The 12,087-nt window shown below is 40.5% G+C and overlaps 1 protein-coding gene across 1 annotated transcript in view; it reads right to left on the bottom strand.

The window, feature by feature from the left end:
• Positions 1-12,087, bottom strand: part of PTPRO (protein tyrosine phosphatase receptor type O) — a 198,760-nt gene that overhangs the window by 14,876 nt on the left and 171,797 nt on the right. The window contains exons 20-23 of the mRNA XM_090275111.1: positions 3,138-3,228; positions 2,030-2,106; positions 1,308-1,442; positions 960-1,082 (exon numbers count right to left, since the gene is read on the bottom strand). Of these exons, the coding sequence (XP_090131237.1) occupies positions 960-1,082; positions 1,308-1,442; positions 2,030-2,106; positions 3,138-3,228 (426 nt within the window). The remainder of the gene's footprint in view (positions 1-959; positions 1,083-1,307; positions 1,443-2,029; positions 2,107-3,137; positions 3,229-12,087) is intronic.

The raw sequence follows: 12,087 nt of genomic DNA, 5'->3' as shown, positions 1-12,087 counted from the left end.
TCAAGTGGAGAATACTAGTAAAAGTCCCCTCCTATTTTCTGGGCTGCTCTACGTGAAAACTACCACAAGGCAATTGTGGGTGATGCCAGCACCTCACCAGGCACACAGATATTCTGCATATGCTCCAAGCTCATCCTCAGAGAAGTGGCAGGCCTGATGGGAGAGAAAGACTCTTTGGGCATCCTAACAATTAGAAATCATTAGCATTTCAAGAGCGATATGAAACCATGATGGCTAATGCCTTGAAGTACTTTTGAAATAATAATTTAAAAAACCAGAACAAAATAAGGAAAAAAGTCAAACAAAACAAAACCCAAACTATTTAATCATGGTTTAAATGTTTAATTTAAAAGTCAGGTGTGCTTTGCCCTGGCTGGATTGATCAATTGGTTGAAATGTTGGCCATTACATCATAAGGTTTCAGGTTCGATTCCTAGTCAGGGCACATACCCAGGTTGTGGGTTTGATCCCCAGTTGGCGTGGTACACTCAGAGACAGCTGACTGATGTTTCTCTCTTTCTCTCCCTCCCTCCCTCTCTAAAGTCAATAAACATAACCTTGGATGAGGATTAAAAATAATTTGTATGTGCCTTGTATATCCTAATTATACTCAGATATGGTTAGTATAAGTAATGAGAGCATGAGCCCCCTCAGTGAGGTCTGGTGAGCAATGGCTCCCTGCCATGTCTTCTATGGCACGGGGATAACCTGAGATGGAACAGGGCAGTCTGTCTTTCCATCTCCTCAGGCCGTCCTGGCCAGCCCTTTCATCCACTCCATTCTTGATAAAAATGGGGAACAAGTACATTGAAAGTGATCCTTTTCTTGGGAAGGAAGCGGTGTTGCAAAGCCTGAAGAGCTCATGATTCTGTATGATGGCGGGTTGGTCTTTTGTCACCTGGGGTAGGGGTGTTCCCTCAGCCTGGGGACAGCACTTGACCTTGAGCATCGTGACTTACATAGCTTATCCGGAAGTGTCTACAGGCCCAGTCATCCTGCTCTTCCTCCGAGGTCATCTCCACCGTGACGTCTCCGTAAGCTATGGGCTCCTCCGAGAACGGCCAGTAATGGTCACATTTCACCTGAGGTGCAAATAGCGCGACATTTTCAACAAACAAGCAGGGGAAGAAATGAAATCTGCACTCACATAGGGAAGACGAAAGTACTTGTGTCTGAAGTTCTGCACATGATTATTGTAACGTGAAATAAGAAGCAAGAAGTTTCTGGGGCACAATAAGTGCTCACTTCACGGCAGCAGTTGGTGCGGACTTGGCCGCTAAGTGGGCGCAGCCCCGCAAGGCACTTACTCTCCTTTTCTCATTACACTGAGTGAGCATGACAATAATCTGAGACTTCTGTTGTAGAACCATCTTCCAAAAGTCATTTCTGGTTTCAGGCAGTGGTCCCTGTGTGGCAATATACTCCTGAGATGAGTTGTAGCCCTGAAAGACAAGTGACAAAGTTGTCACCCAAGGAACCACTGCTTACATCAAATGTTGTCTCCACAAAGGAGAACAAACTGAAAATGCACCGAGGAGCAACCTGACAAGGATCACACACCCTGATAACATGTTCGCCTGTTTTCATGGGAGAGGCCACCAGAGTAACTGACTGTACAGGTCTGTGTGCTGAAGGACAATTCCTGGGAAGCTGATAAAATCACACCCACGTGTTTTTTTATAACAACTACTATCTTTATAGATATTTTTCAAACAAGGTGTTCAGGTGGAGCCCTTTCAGTTTGGTTGCCAGAAATATTTAAACATGAGAAAGATTATCTTTAACATAATGATCTACTTTCATTTTCACTGGTACTTTACAAGGAAATATGAACATAACTAATCTCTGGGCTTCTGCTTTTCCTATTGTTTATTCTGAAATGGAGTAATGGAGGCTGTTCTTTAGTAGGAGAATGGCTTTCTTTGAACTGTTTGATATATTCCTGTATCCCTAATGGTTTTCCTCTATCTGGACTGCAATTTGGATGCCTGATTAAAACTATATATTTTTAATATTTCTTTTTACTTACAGGAATGTAGTTGGCATTGATGTAGTCTGCTCCTTCCTCTTCATTCATGGAGATTAATCTCACTCGACTAAAGTCGTCTATGAAGAATAAGAAGAAAATATTACAAATCACAGTGGAAGGAAGAATTGTCTAGAATCCTTTTACTAATATCAAATCAAAATAGTGATAGAATACATAGATAAAGTTTATCTTAGCTTGATATTTTACCCATACCTCAATTTTAGTTTCTTGTTTAAACAAATACATGTCTCTCAACCACTATTTCCTCCCACCAGCTCTCCTGTTCTTGGAAGAATTAACTCTGTGTTTTGGGGGAGATTGTGCAAATTATTTAAAGAAACTAAAATTTTGGTAGATTGTATGGAAGGCAATAGCATGTAGCCTAACTACATGATTTCCATTTCACATAGGGACATCTGAGAATTCACTATCTTTGGGAACCCTATAAGAGAACATGAAGTTGCATGGGTCTTTTGTGAATGGACTTCAAATGAAAAAAGTAAATTCTGAAATTATCAATAAACCTTATTAAGGAAAAAGTTCCCTTTATAGAGTTTTTTCACCTTCTTTCCACTTTTCCATTCTTTCTCAGCTTCCCTCCGAGTATAGCGAGAGGAAAGTCAAATCTATATTACTGTATATTATAATTATCCTATTAGTACTTTATATTACTTTTTCTTCGAATGTTGCTTTTATTTTAAAATGCTAAGCAATAACAGAACTTGCCAGAAGTCAGAAAGAGGAGGAGTTTTAACACATTGAACTCCATTTCCATTTGCCTCCTCCCATTGTTAATGAATTGACCAAAAATATTTTATGAGAGCACAAATTTCCTTATTCCTAATTTGGCTAAGACAGTTTGATTAACAAAGAACTAAAGGGTCAGTTTTTCCTGTTCAAATGCAATTCATTAAAAAGTATAATAATTATATCTTCCTATATATGATAGGATCTAATGACATCAGAGCATGAATTTGATCCAAAATGGCCTTGAAGATTCAGATCAAAACTAGGTCAGGCCAGAGCTTGGTGAAACTGATTAATTTGCAATAATCAACCTTCAACCTTTGAAAGACACGAGTCAGATCAGCACTATTGGCAATCTTACATGGTAGGATATTTGTGTAACGATTTTTACATCGGTTCAGTGGAAGGTCTGCAGCAAAGTGTGGAATATCCAGTCCAATCAATTTCAGCTCCTATAAGTGACAGAGAATAGATTTGAGATTTCCATACATAATGTGGATTAGATGATTGTTCACTCCCAACCTATAATAGAATCATTACACCCACTTTGCAATAGGATGTTGCAGTAGCTCCCTTTGGGGATAGAGCATACTTCTCCACCCCAGCCTTGTATACTTGCTTTGGCCAATGAACTTGGGTAGAACTCATGTCCAATAAGAAGTTTTAACTGTGCTTGTTTGGTTTGGTTTGCCCTCTGTGTTTCTGCCACCTGATGTGAAAGGAACATGAGCGGGGAAGCTGCTAGCCCCTAAATGGGGAGACACATGAAACAGCTCTGACTCTGACCCTTGGCCTGAAGCAGAACTGTCCTTGCTGCCCCGCAGGTGCACCAGTGAGAAAAATAAATGTTGCAGTAAGTCACTGAGATTTTGATGTTTCTTATATAGCATTATTGCAGTAATAGCTGACTAATATAATACATAAACATCTTGGATAGCCTAGTGGTCATTTGGAGAAGGTAAAGGTTATGTGTATAAAATTCAGGGTGTAAAAAATTTGAAAACAAATTTGTAAAGAAATCCGTTTCAAATTTTTGGAGGTATAGGGTAACTGAAATTTATGCAATTGCATGAATGTTTCCTATTCTATGAGGATATGTTGGTGTGTCTCTTTCAGGCATTAAAAAGTCATAGAGAGACTTCCGGCCAAGATGGAGGCTTAGACGGACACGCTAGGTCTCCCTCTACAACTATACAGGAATACAACTACTTCAAAACAAAGGATAACTAGAAATTCCAGAAAATAAAACTACACGGAAGTCCAACATATGAAGTTATAAACCAACGGTGCCATTTGGGCAGAAAGCACCACAGGGCTGCGAAATAGGTCGCGGACAAGCAGGCGCCCGTCGCTAATTTGTGACGCCTACGCAGGCACTGCCCCCACAGCCAGCCCAAGAAAACAAAAAGCATCTGTCAAAATGAGGCAGGCAACTTTAGAAATACCGGTAACACAACTCACCAGGCAGCAGATAGAGAACCTGACAGATGAACAGATAAGAAACCTGTCAGAGGCTCAGTTCTGGGCCATTGTTATCAGGTGGCTTACAGAATTCACAAAAGAGCAGGAAAAAGATATGAAAGAAGCGAAAAACTTTCATAACGAAAGGAACAAAACCGCATACGAGATAGAAGGAAAGGAAATAAAATCCAGAGTTCATTTCAACAAACTGGAATTTGGAGAAGGAACAAGCAGTCAACCAATGCAGCGAGAGGAAATGGGAAGCAACAACGAAAGGATCAGAAACCTCTGGGACAGCTATAAAAGGCCCAACATAAGAATCATTTGTTTGCCAGAGAACGAGGAAGATGAACTAGAACTTGAAAAATTGAGTGAAAATATAATAAAGGAGAACTTCCCAGACTTGGGAAAGGGAATAGACCTGCAGGTCCAGGAAGCAAGGAGAGTTCCCAAGAGACTGGACCCAGGGAGAACCACTCCAAGACACATTATAATCAAAATGTCAAAAATTAAAGATAAAGAGAGAATCTTAAAAGCAGCAAGAGAGAAGAAAAGAATTATGTACAAAGGGGTCCCAATTAGACTATCAGCTGACTTCTCAAGGGAAACCCTACAGGCAAGAAGGGACTGGCAAGAAATATTCAAAGTAATGAAAATCCAAAACCTACAACCACGAATACTCTATCCAGCGAAATTGTCATTCAGAATAGAAGGACAGAGAAAGTGTTTCCAGGACAAAATAAAACTGAAAGAGTTCATTAGATCCAAACCACTGTTATATGAGATGTTAAAGGGACTGGTTTAAAAAAAAAAACAGAAGCTAGGGAGATGAAACAAAGGCAAACTAAATAGGCAACGAGAGGGAAAGAGGAACTGTGGGTACGGGAAGCATATTGGGGGGAGGTCAACAGGGAGGGGGAATGGGGAAAGGGAGGGAGATGATATAGGAATTGGGGATCAAGGTAGGAGGGAATGGAATAGACGGAGAGAGGTTGGGAGGAACTGTATGCACAACTAATGGACATAATCTAAAAGGGGGGGACAACTGGAGGGAGGGGGGCCACCGGGTGGAGGGGAGCAGAGGGAAGGGAAATTGGCACAAATGTAATAATTTAATCAATAAAACACATTAAATCATTTAAAAAAAAAAAAAGTCATAGAGAAAACAGTAAAAGAGAGAGTGAGAAGCAGTGTAGGAATATTCTCCATGTGACAAGATGCAAGACTGACAGTCACTAAGTACACGGTAAAGAAACCTCAGAAATAAGGATGAATCAGTGAAAATAAGAACATCCAAATATGTGCCTGTGTGTATCAATATCCCTATGAATCCTATTATCAGAAGTTGCATTGATAGAGCAATTTTTCTATAAACTGACAAGCATCACATCTCAAAAAGGTTATGCTACTGGAAAAGGGGATTTCTAAGCTGCTTTGTCATGTGTCTGATAGGAAACAAGGGTATGTAGTCAGGCTGCCTGAATTTCCCCAGTTGGGGGTGGGGGTGGGCATCGTTCACACTGTGGTCTCTGTGAATGGTGCTTCCTGCAATTGTACAGGGCACAACCAATGCAGCAGATCTCATTATATTCCTCATCAAATTTGAAGAAAATATAAGTAAGCATCTAATAATGGGATTAGTTATATACAATAGTAATGCACGTTTCTATAAGACTATTGAGGCAGTAGAGAAACCACTTGTACATTTTATTTATTTGTATAGGATGCTAATATTGCAAAAAAATTTTAGTCTTCATAATTCCTTCCAATTATACTCCAGCAAATCATAAGCTGGAGGAATACTTCTCACGGGATGAGTTTTCAAGAGTCTTTGAAAGACTTTCGAAAGAAGTTGGAAACATTTGACAATGTTTTGAGACTGAAAGTGATATCTCTTTTATGCCCTTTGTGTTTTGATTCTAGTGTTTGTTGAAAAGCATATACTTCAGAAACCTAGTTCCGGGAACTTCTGCAGCTTCCACCTACAAAGCTCCTGGGTAGCTTAGTGTGTGTGTGTTTAATGGCATTGGGGTACAAGCCTGCAGTCAGCAGGGATGAACTAATGGAATTGTCCAGATTTCTCTGGTTCTTTCCTTATGTATCACTTTGAATTTGTAGCTCACAAAATCTCGCGCTTTTTGGCCTAAAATGAAGCTATTATAATGGAAAACTATGCTAACGTTGATCCTCAATTCACAAAATTAGAAGTTTTTCCACCTTAAGCAAAACCTTTGCTTGCCGAATGCCTTTAAATACAAGCTGTGACCGTTACTTTATTGTTGGCTTTTCCATTTTGAAGGGTTTGCAAAGACTGACTACATTGTTCATGTAAGAAATGAAATTTAATTTTAGCAACTTCAACTAAATCAGTGTTGGGTTATTTCCTTTTGGCAGTCATAAGCTTATTTAAATGATGCTTCTATTGTGTAAGGTATTTTGGAAATCTGCCTTCTTTAGAAAGTGCCTTTACTGATAGCTGGTCAAAACATCTGGTTTATTTTGGTGTACCACTTATTAACTGTAGGGCCGTGGAAATATAGTTCAACTCTTGTAAACATCAGTTTAGTTACTTGTAAGATAAGGCTAATAATTTCTCCACACCTTACTGGTGTATAGAGACTACCAAGTGGAATGATTCAACTCTACAAATATTAATGCCATGCTACAGATAATGATTGTGAAATGTGTTTGTTTTGCTTTGCCTGGCTATCCATAATTCTCCCTCCTTTGTCATTTGTACTAACAGACCAACAACTCTCCCCCCAAGTCCCCTGCTTTGAAGACAGACTGATAAGCCACAGGAAAGGGCCTCAGATATGAAAGAAATGGTGGAAACAGATTGCTGCAGAGAGCTGGAGCACATATGGAAGCTGACTAGCTGATAGAACTTTAATTGTGTTGCCTCCCTGCGGTAAATGCCCTAAGTTGATAAGAGAGGCTTAATTGGCTGAACACTGGAAATGTAAATTGCCAAAGCTGAATTGCAGCAAAGCAGGAACTACATGTACACACAAAATGCTTTGCAATCCTTTGTAATTTAGCCTGTCACTAAGTGGGAAATCAAACACGAAATTTCCAGTTCAGTAGCTTTGCAGTTATTTTCTTTCTAACCATATGGAATCTCCAGAGGCTTAAATATTCAGAAAGTCCAAGGATGAGGGGATAGCCTAAAACTGACATAAATCCTTTTTGAGTTTTCTCTTGCCAGATTTGTTTCTGATATAATTTGTCATTGTGGGGTTTTTGTCTAGGCCACATATTCAACCATGTGAATGGTGGTCCCCCCAAAGATATGTCCACATCTTAACCCTCAGCACCTGCTAATGTGACCTTATTTGGGAAAAAGGGTTTTCGCAGATGTAATTAAATTAAAGATCATGAAATGAGACCATTTTTTAAATATCCAGGTGGGTTCTAAATCTAATGATGGGGGTTCTTATAAAAGGGAGGAGAGGAGAAGGCCAGATAAAGGTGGAGACACAGATGTGAGTTAGGCAGCTGCAAGCGAAGAAGTGCCTGGAGCCACAGAGCTGATGGTTCTCCTCTCCAGCCTTCAGGAGCATGTCCCTGCTAACACTTTGATTTTGGAATTCTGGTCTCTAGAATTGTGAGAGAATACAGTTATGTTGCTTAAAGTCACCAGCATTGTGGTACTTTGTTATGGCAGCCCTGGGAAACTAATACTGTCACGAAGGCCCAATGGAAATTCATCTTGTGTGGCTGTATTTGATGCATGCAAGTCTGGAAAAGCAAAGCACAAATATATGCATTGTATCAGTCTGCTAGGGCTACCATGACAAAATGCTATAGGTGAGGTGGCTTAAACAACAGAAATTGGTATCTCACAGTTCTGGAGGTTGGGAGGTCCAAGACCAAGGTGCTAGCAAGTTAGATTCCATTCTGAGGTTTCTCTTCACCTGTAGATGGCTACCATCTTGCTGTGTGCTCACACGACCTCTTCTTTCTGTGCTCATGTGGAGGAGGAGGGGAAGAGAGAAAAAGCTCTCTGGTGAGTCTTCTTATAAGGCACTAAGCCAATTATGAGACCCCTATCCTCAGGACCTCATCTAACCTAATCACCTCCTAAATGACTCATCTCCAAATACCATCACATTGGGGGTGCGGGGAGCTTCAACGTATGAATTAGTGGGGACACTTTCAGGTAATACAATGTACCATCATCTTATGAGAAGAGCACAGACTATATTCTGGCTTTAGAGTTTGTAGCAATGTCAGAAAATGATATGCACTTGACGTTTGCTTTGGAGTAGGTTGGACATTAGAGTCAGATGAGCTAGATTACTAGACTACAGAACAAGTGGGGAGAATGTGACCAGTGCTTGTTTGTTGTCAGAAGAGTTTCCATCTATGGCAAGTAAAAGTCCAAGGGAATTGGGCAACATCCAGTTATGTTTCAGGTCAACACAAAGGGAGAAGAAAGGATTTAGAACAAGATGTTTAGTGAGGCTCTGTATTAGTTTTTCCATAACAAAGTAGCAATAACCTAAGTGGCTTAAAACAAAAGAAATTTATTGTCACATAGTTCTTGAGGCTAGAAGCCCATAATCAGAGTCAGCCTGGCTATATGCCCTTTGTGACCTATAGGGGCATCTTCCCTTGCCTCTTCCTAGCTTTTGCTGGTTTGCTGGCAACCTTTGGGATTCCTTCTCTTGCAGCTGTGCCTCTCCAATCTCTGCTTTGTCATCACATGGCAGTCTCCCCGTTTGCCTCTGTATCTTCCCATAAGGACATCCATCCTACTTTACTATGACCTTATCTTAACTAATTACATCTGTAAATTTCTCTCCTTCTAAATAAGGCACTATAAAGAAAAATAGGGTGCAGTAGTGATGGAAATCTCAGGCAGGTGATGAAAGATGGCTAAGAAGAAAGTCAACCTCAGGAATGTCTAGCAGTAGCTACCAGGGTCCTGGGCTCTAGGATGGGGTTTAGAGACAACACTCCAATCACTGGACAAATTACTGGTACAGGTGCTTGGAAACAGAGGCCAACCCTAGGAAATTAGAAATGAGAGGAAAGGAAATTCAGGTCTGAGAACAATGTAAGACCCCTAGCGTGAAAACTGTTGGAGAAGTTTCAAAGCAACTTTTTTCAACAAGGACTGCAGGCAGATCTCTAGTGAAATGGACTGAAACACAAATAAAAACAGTGCAAATGGCAGCTACTACCAGAAATCAGAGGTCATCTCTTGGGGATTATGTGGCAAGTAATGTAGTTTTGTTGTTATCTTTGAAGACACATTTCTGAACAAAGATGTTGAGGGCTTCCACCAGCATCCCGATCAAACACAAAGCAAAGAAAATAATGGTAGAATGAGCAATATGTGGTATGTCTTGTGAGCTCTCAAACCACAAGCTCTAAAGTCTGGCTCTCCAAAACCTTTTCCAAATGAGACGTAAGAGATGAGAAACCGAATTTAATCCCTGGGTCCCAAACCTCCTTAAAAAGGATGTATATATTTTTAGAAGGATAATCAGTCTTTTTAGTGATTCAAAATCAGATGCAGGGTGAAAGAGAAATTTATTCAGCAAATGTGAATTAGCTACTTGTATAGCTTCATGTATGACTTATAGATGCATTGATAATATATGCAAATCCAGACATTGGTTTCAATTTGCATGATACTTATAAATGATGAAGCTTCTTAATGTGAGTGTGATCTTTCAGTGTCAGAATCAAAATGAATACAACTATCAAGCATTAATATGAACAGAACAAATAACTGTTCAGCTACTGGATTTAGCTAGACCAGCAGACTGAGCCATTTTAACACCCTCTTTGGTTTCCATTACAGAAGGAAATTTTCCCCTCTTAAGCCTCAATTAATTATCAATTTTGGGGTGACATGTACCCTGAAATCAAGTAGGGGAGCACAATGAAACTTTGAAATTGATAAGGACCCCCTGGCACTGAAGCTGAAGGGTAGGTAGGGTTGGGAACTGGCAATATCTGGGAAGTTCTCAAATGAAAAGGAAGTGAGTCAGATCCATGGTCACCGCTTAAGCAACAACAAACCGCTTAGTCCACAACAAACAATCTGAGTTTATAACTTAAATAAAGCAGACTTCTGAGGAGTAATGTGTATTTTGTCATAATAGCAAAGATAAATATATCAGGACTTGGAGCCAGATAAATTATATATATGAGCAATAATGTTTTAAAAACCAAGATTTATTTTAAAAGCTTCATAATAAATAAAAAAGCTAAATGCATCTTCAAATTATGGTGTGATGGTTAATTTTATGTGTCAACTTGGCTAGGCTGTAGTGCCAAGTTGCTTGGTCAGAGATCAAGTCTAAATGTTGTACGTAATATTTCTTAGATGTGATTAACATTTAAGTCAGTAGACTCTGAGAAAGCAGATTACCTTCCAAAATTTCGGTAAGCCTCATCCAGCCAATTGAAGTCCTTAAGAAAAAAGACTAAAGTCCCCCAAGGAGGAAGGAATTCTACTTCCAGATTGCAGACTTGAGTGGCAACATTACCTCTTCCCCAGGTTTCCAGTCTGCCCTACAGATTTTAGACTTGCCAGGTCCAGCAGTCATGTGAGCCAGTTTCTTAAACTCAATCTCTCCATCTTACTTTCTCTAAATCTTATGATATCCTCTATCTGTCTATCTACCTACTTCCTACCTACCAACCTATCTCCTATTGATTTCACTTCTCTGGAGAATCCTGATGAATACACACAAGTTATAAAGCTTGGAAGTATCCTTGTCCTTCATTCAGTCCAGTGTTTTCAGTGGAAAATTACTGCCTTGGGACAATTCTTTGTTATGTGGGACTGCCCCACTTATTGAGGAACACTTAACATCCCTGTCCTTCTCCCCACGAAATACCACTAGAAGCTTACTCCCAAGCTATTACAACAACCAAAAAACACTCCCACACATTCCCAAACCCACCTAGGGAACTGCTTGGTACTGGCCTCACTGCAAACCACTGATTCAGTGCAACCTACCATTTTATAGATGAAGAAACTGAGGTGATGAAAAACTTGATTTTTTTTCAATATGAATTAGTGGCAATATGGTAGTGATGACCCAGGTGTTTGAATTCCTAGTTTAGTACATTCCCAAATCTTTTATAAATCCTATGAAATAAGCTTAGATGTGCTTCTTTTAACATTAAATGGATAGAAGCCCTCAGCATACTATAAATTGAGCACTTAGCACATAAAATTTATAATTCTCGTCGGCAGCCGTCCGTCTCGAGAGACGATGGTGTAGCTTCTTAAGAGTCTATCTGCACCGCCGAGAATGGCTGTGCAGTCCAACTCGGGAGTGACACGGTATATGTCTCCTCCCGTGTTGAATCGACATCTTGCGATGACGCTGGAGTGTCCTCTCCAGTGAAGCTGAAGCTACAGAGCCTGGGCAGGGTGATATGGAGGGTCTGCTGTTGCCCATGCAGCAGACCCCCCCTCTCTTCGCAGCTGAAGGGTCCAAGGGAAAGACGGAGTCAATACAGCTTGGCTTCAGGTGCGCTGCAGGAGTTGCCGGGGTTGACTACAACGTCAAACCGCCTTAGGGACTCCGGCTCCGGATTTTCTGTCGGGGTTTACTCCCTTAGCCTTTCCCCTGAAGAGGTATGCCGCAAGGCAGCGGAGGTTTTTTTGGAATCAGAGTTTTCCTTCTCTGTTTATAATTCTACTTTTTCCCATTTTTGAGGTATCTGCGGCTAGGCTCGAGGTGCATGTTGTTGGTTTATCCCAGTGCCCTCACTTTGGAAATGACGCTCTCCTTCTTTGATTTAGCCACATGCTTCCAGCGAGAGCTGTAGTTCTGCACCCCCCAGCTGTGGTTGGTGTCAGTGGACATCACAGCCCA

This window comes from Furipterus horrens, unplaced genomic scaffold, assembly GCF_987537825.1.
Source record: "Furipterus horrens unplaced genomic scaffold, mFurHor1.1.pri manual_scaffold_4, whole genome shotgun sequence".
NCBI classification, from domain to species: domain Eukaryota; kingdom Metazoa; phylum Chordata; class Mammalia; order Chiroptera; family Furipteridae; genus Furipterus; species Furipterus horrens.
The sequence above is the reverse complement of the archived record's forward strand: the minus strand, read 5'-3'. Positions and strand labels throughout refer to the sequence as shown.